The sequence below is a fragment of the Echinops telfairi genome, unplaced genomic scaffold, assembly GCF_000313985.2.
Source record: "Echinops telfairi isolate 266 unplaced genomic scaffold, ASM31398v2 ScPeMD7_7458;HRSCAF=8496, whole genome shotgun sequence".
Classification (NCBI taxonomy): Eukaryota; Metazoa; Chordata; class Mammalia; order Afrosoricida; family Tenrecidae; genus Echinops; species Echinops telfairi.
The window spans coordinates 49,309,971-49,315,763 of record NW_022111358.1 but is presented as its reverse complement, the minus strand read 5'-3'; the positions used below and the strand labels follow the sequence as shown (position 1 = coordinate 49,315,763).

General features: G+C 60.0%; 1 protein-coding gene across 1 annotated transcript in view; it reads left to right on the top strand.

Annotated features, from left to right (window-relative positions):
* Positions 1 to 864: 864 nt before the first annotated feature.
* The window catches only part of EIF4A3 (eukaryotic translation initiation factor 4A3), a 7,395-nt gene continuing 2,466 nt past the window's right edge, over positions 865 to 5,793 (top strand). The window contains exons 1-8 of the mRNA XM_004709108.2: positions 865 to 1,079; positions 2,265 to 2,337; positions 2,866 to 2,932; positions 3,562 to 3,624; positions 4,027 to 4,159; positions 4,281 to 4,361; positions 5,091 to 5,232; positions 5,582 to 5,720. Coding sequence (XP_004709165.1) covers positions 911 to 1,079; positions 2,265 to 2,337; positions 2,866 to 2,932; positions 3,562 to 3,624; positions 4,027 to 4,159; positions 4,281 to 4,361; positions 5,091 to 5,232; positions 5,582 to 5,720 — 867 coding nt within the window. The 5' untranslated portion in view covers positions 865 to 910. The remainder of the gene's footprint in view (positions 1,080 to 2,264; positions 2,338 to 2,865; positions 2,933 to 3,561; positions 3,625 to 4,026; positions 4,160 to 4,280; positions 4,362 to 5,090; positions 5,233 to 5,581; positions 5,721 to 5,793) is intronic.

The window sequence follows — 5,793 nt, the reverse complement described above, 5'->3', positions numbered from 1 at the left end:
ACGAGCCAGTCAGGGTGCAGTATAGCACTGATGAAACATACAACTTTCCTCTAGTTCTTTAATGTTTCCTCCCCCACTATCATGACCCCAAATCTACCTCACAATTCTGGCTAGACAAGAGCATGTACATGGGTACAAATAAGAGCTGGAAACACAGGGAATCCAGGACCAATATTGAGAGTAGCCATACCAGGAGTGGAAGGGGAAGGTGTCAGTAATTCAGGCTGGGCTCAGAAAAGTACGTGGGACCAGGGATATCAGGTCGATCTTGGCTTAAAGCAGAGAAGACCGGAAAGAGCTTGACTTGCGTTTTATTGACGAGGCCAAGGCATTTGACTATGTGGATTATCACAAACCATGGACAGCCTTGAGAAGAATGGGAATTCCAGAACCCTTCATTGTACCTGGATCAAGGACCCGTCTTGGAAGAAGTGGGGCCAGAGTGCTCCTTAGAGGCAAGCCGGGGAAGCGCGCATCTCATAGGGCGGCGGAAAAGAGGAAGGCCCTCAAGGAGACGGCTGCAAAAATGCGCTCAAGCTGAGAGCAACTGTGCGGACGGCGCGGCACAGGCGCGGGTTTGTTCTGACGTGCCTAATGGCCGCAAAGCTGGGAGAAGCCCAGAGACAACACACAGAGACGCACTTCCGGCCAGGCCAGGTGCCCGCCCACTTCCGGTCCCGCCGGCCCCGCCCCGTTGAGACCGCCGGCGCCGCGGGACTTCAAGATCGCGCGAGAACAGCACCCAGCGTTTCCCTACGGCAACGATTTTTACTCGCACGCACGCACGCACGCACGCACGCAGGCGCGCTCAGTGGCGTCACTTCCTGCCGGCGGCAGCGGCGACGACGACCTGCCTTCCACTTTCCTCTGCGGCCTGCCGGCGCGCGTTTTTCCCGGCCGACCTGCAGTTATGGCGGCCACGGCCACGATGGCGACCTCGGGCTCGGCGCGGAAGCGGCTGCTCAAGGAGGAGGACATGACCAAGGTGGAGTTCGAGACAAGCGAGGAGGTGGACGTGACGCCCACCTTCGACACCATGGGCCTGCGGGAGGACCTGCTGCGCGGGATCTACGCCTACGGTGAGGGCGCCGGGTCGCGCGGGGACGTGGGGGCCGGGCTCCCAGGGCTGCTGCGGGCCGTGTCCGCGGACCCGCCCATCGGACGGGCCGCTGTGGCCGGCGCCCAGGCGGCCGAGCCACCAGCTGCCAGCGAGGGACAGGCTGCTGCGCGTCAGGCAGCCTGGGGTCGCCGTGAGTCAGGGTTGCTTCAGGGATGAAGGCCCGGGGGCGGGGGGGGCTGTTGCAGTGGTTCAGCGCTCAGCTGTTCACCACCAGGCCGGAGGTCTGCTCACAGGCCGGCAGCAAAGCCGTGGATGGAGTCCGTTCTGACTTGTAACGACCCTCCCTATTGGACAGGGTGGAACCGAACCTGTGGGCAGTCTGAGACAGCCCTGCCCCGTCACCAGGGGTCGCCGGTCCACTGCCCTGCAGGGAGGAAGGCCACCCGCCGAACTGAACCGAGTGCTCCCTGCTAGGAAGAGACTAAAGGGGGAGGGGTTTTCGTGACTCCGAGGGCGCTGTTTCAGTGAAGGGGGCAGTGGAGGGGAAACTGCTGGAAGAGCGGTCCTGGGGCTGTGCTTAGGGGGTGGGGGGTACCCCTGGAACCAGGGTTGTTGGAGAAGCCGGCAGAGCCTTGTACCTGGGGCACAGCGCGAGCATTGCAAGTTTCAAGAGTGGGGTTGGGGTGGCCCATGGGCTTGGAGGCGGTGTGGTAGGAATGGACGTGGAGCAAGGTCCCTGGGAAGTGACGGTGTTGCCATGGGGAGAAGTCAGTGGCCCGGACGCAGTGTGGGCAGCAGAGATGCCTGGCTCCGGCTTGATTCTGGTCTGGGTGGTGCCACTCTGGTAGGGACCCCGTCAGAGGAGGCAGAATCAGGAGCCTTGTCTGGGATGTGGGGAGCTTGAGAGGCAGACTGGAACCCAGGGTGGAGGTTGAGGTAGCATGGAGGTGTGAATTATGGACATACAAGGTAAGTGATCAGTTTTCAAAGTGTGGCCTGGGGCATCTGTCACTCTTCACATCTCCCCAGTCAGCTGGACAGCCAGAGCTTAAGACCTGATGGGATCAGACCCCACCCCTGGCCAGAAGCATTCTGTCACTGCTCCTGGGAACTCACTTGTGTTGCCTGAGGTGTGGGGGTTGCTGGTGAACCGAGAAAGTGGTGGTGCAGTGGGTAGAGCTGGTGGTCTGTGCTCTGTTGACAGGTTTTGAAAAGCCATCGGCGATCCAGCAGCGTGCCATCAAGCAGATCATTAAAGGCAGGGACGTCATCGCCCAGTGAGTCTGTCTGTCTGTCTGTCTCTGTCCCCTGGGCACATGCTGGCCCCTTCCTCGCCTTCCCCACAGCCCTGGTCTTGGATCTGGCTGTGGGTCCTTTTGGGCCCTGTGCTGGGGGAGTCTGCTTCCCCTTTCCTGTCGGGGGTGGAGATGTACGTCCTGGGCCTTGTTTTGCAAAGCAAAACTCATGGACACAAAGGTGACCCCCACCCTGGGGGGAGGGGGTGATTCAGAGGACTGTTGCAGACCAGGGCCAGACAGCAGACCTGTCTTAGTGTAAAAAGAAACACACCCCCATCCCCCACCTCCACTTTTTTTTGGCTGACTGTAAAACACCTGTAGAACCCTTGCCTATGGCCTCCCAACACAAGGTGGGGTCCCATCCCTCCACGGGACAGGCATTGTTGGCCTTCTGGGGGAGAGGGAGGGATCTGGGAGGGTGCTGCTTCCTGCCCTGAGGGGCCTGTGGGAGGGTGTTAGGGTGAGGGGTGGACAGCAGCTACAGCCTGTACCCACTTTTCCTTCCAGGTCCCAGTCTGGCACCGGCAAAACAGCCACCTTCAGCATCTCAGTCCTGCAGTGTCTGGACATCCAGGTAACCTACTGCCTTGACCCTGAGCCTCCATCCAGGAGAATCTTGATTGACAAATACGACATGTGAGGTTTTCAAACCCCATTGGAGAAGTTTGAGGTGTGAACCCCCCAGGTGCTCCTGGAGGGAAAGATGAGGCAGGAGCTTCCATACACACTGACTGCTTCGGACACCCTTGGGGCAGTTCCACTGGCCTGTCGGGAAAACAGACACACCACCACCGTCTCACCCAGAGAGGTGATGTGCAGTTAGAGGGCATGCCGCCTACTGCCCAGCATCTTGAGGGACCCACTCAGGCTTCTGCTCGGAGCTCTCATGAGCGTTCAGAGTCACTCCCCTCTGAGTGGACGAGAGACACACTGAGTTCAGAACGGGGCTGCTACCGGGACGCTGAGGCAGTCTGTTCCCGGAAGAGTCCCTAGCAGAGTAGCTTTCAGGAGGCCTCTTGAGTTGGAAGCCCCTCGGTGGCAGTGGGTTTAGGAGAAATCAGAGCAGACCTCCAGCATGGAAGCAGTGGGGTGCCCCGAGCTGTGTGGGGTGTCTGAGGTGGGTGGGGTGGTGCTGGGTTGTGCTTACTGGCGGCGGTCTCGTGACTGAGTACTAGTGGGGGTCTGTTCTGGTTGCCTTGACAGGTTCGTGAGACCCAGGCTCTGATCCTGGCTCCCACCAGAGAGCTGGCTGTGCAGATTCAGAAGGTCAGTCATTTCAACCCGACCGCTGGGCCTCAGTGCGGCATCCTGTTGTAACTGACGGATGGGGGGGCCTGTGGGCGCGCCCCGGTCCCTCAGTCGAGCCAGGGAACGTCACGAGTCTTGCAATCCGTAGTGTGTGAAGTCTTGCTTGTGGTCCCTTTCTAAACAAACTCCCCTTTAGGAGTAAGCGGGACAGCTTGCATTTGTGTCTGCAGGAGAGCGTGGGCGGGGTCTTGGTAACCCTGGTGGTGCCTATGGACGGGCAGGGTCATCGGTTCCCCCGATCTTATCTGGGTGCCCGCTCTGTCAGACCCTGGCCACGCTTCCTTCACTTTGATGGGGAAAGCAGTTTGGTTCCGCCTTGCGGGGGAGGGCCCTGAGCCCCAAGGCTTCTGTGTCCTCCAGGGCCTGCTTGCTCTCGGCGACTACATGAATGTCCAGTGCCACGCCTGCATTGGTGGCACCAACGTGGGGGAAGACATCCGAAAGCTTGACTACGGGCAGCACGTGGTCGCCGGCACGCCAGGCCGCGTCTTTGGTGAGTGAGCCTGTCTGCCCCACCGTGGGGGTGGGGTGGGGGGTGTCTGCTTGGGAAACCGTGCCCAGGCTGCCTCCCCTGCGCCATCTCCAGGGGTAACCATGTACAACCCGGTCTGCAGACATGATTCGTCGCAGGAGCTTGAGGACACGCGCCATCAAGATGCTGGTCCTGGACGAGGCCGACGAGATGCTCAATAAAGGTGAGCACGAAGCGTCTCTCCCGGCACAGGACTGGCTGCCTCGGCGTCTGCGGCCTGGGGCCCAGATGGCGAATTAAAACTCCTGTGGCCTTTTGGAGCTTTTCTTAGAGTAGCACAAACCCAGACCAACACAGCGTGCTGGGTCTGCTGGGCCAGCTAGATGGTGAAGCAGAGAGTTGAGGTGTGGCTCCGATGAGCCTTTCTGGGGGAAGGGGTCTAACTAACCCCATCCTGTAACATTCCTCAAACAGCTCCGGTGTCCACCAGCCACCCCACCCCAGATGTCTTTTATAGCAGCTAGAGAAGCACTTGGCGGAAGGTGGTGGGAGGAGGGCAGGCGTGCGTGTCAGCAGGGATCCCGTGAGCCTGTCTGGAGCGCGGACTTGGGGAGTCGGGTGCTGCCAGCACTGTTTGTGGGCCCCGACAGGCAGTCCCGGCCTGTGTACCTGGAGAGGCGGCCCTGTCATGTGACAGCTGTACACTTGAGCTGACGTGTGTGCCCCTCTGGGTTCCACGGGATGGAGGAGGTCCTCTGCCTGGGCCTGGGCCTGGCATGGCCACCGTGGTGGTTCTGAGTGGCAGGCCCTCTGGGATTGGGGAATCAGAAGTTGTGAGCTCTGGCTGGTGGGGCACACACTGGGGGGGGGCCGTAGAGGCAGGTTGGTAGAGGGGAGACGAGGGTTGGCGTTGGGCGAGGCATGCAGTGAGCACGTGTCTCTCTGCTCGCAGGCTTTAAGGAACAGATCTACGACGTGTACAGGTACCTGCCACCGGCCACGCAGGTGGTGCTGATCAGCGCCACGCTGCCCCACGAGATCCTGGAGATGACCAACAAGTTCATGACGGACCCCATCCGCATCCTGGTGAAGCGGTAAGGCCGAGGCCCAGGGCCCCTGACACTCCGGGTGAGCCCTTCTCTCCACGTGTTGGGACTAGCTGCCAGAGTTTGCTTGGCTCTCAGAGTGCCAGGAATCCTTGGTGCTTCCTGTTGGGAAGTGGCTTATTTAGAAACCACGTATTGGAAGGATTTATATATTACACAACGTTCAGATCTGTTTATCTTACCGTGTGGTCAAGCCACGCTGTTAACTGTTAGAATGACCCAGAATGTGGGCCCACAGGGTGAGAGTCGACAGCAGACAGATGTGGAGGGGAGTGAGTGCCTGTAGTGACCCTGTGCTGGGAGCCTGAGTGACGACAGCAGCCCTTTCTGTCCCCAGCGATGAGCTGACGCTTGAGGGCATCAAGCAGTTCTTCGTGGCCGTGGAGAGGGAGGAGTGGAAGTTTGACACTTTGTGTGACCTCTACGACACGCTCACCATCACCCAGGCGGTCATCTTCTGCAACACCAAGAGGAAGGTGCGTGGCGCTGGCTGGTTGCCTTACTGCCCACTGGGGAACTGGGGGCCCGGGTGGACTGGAGAGGCAGGTG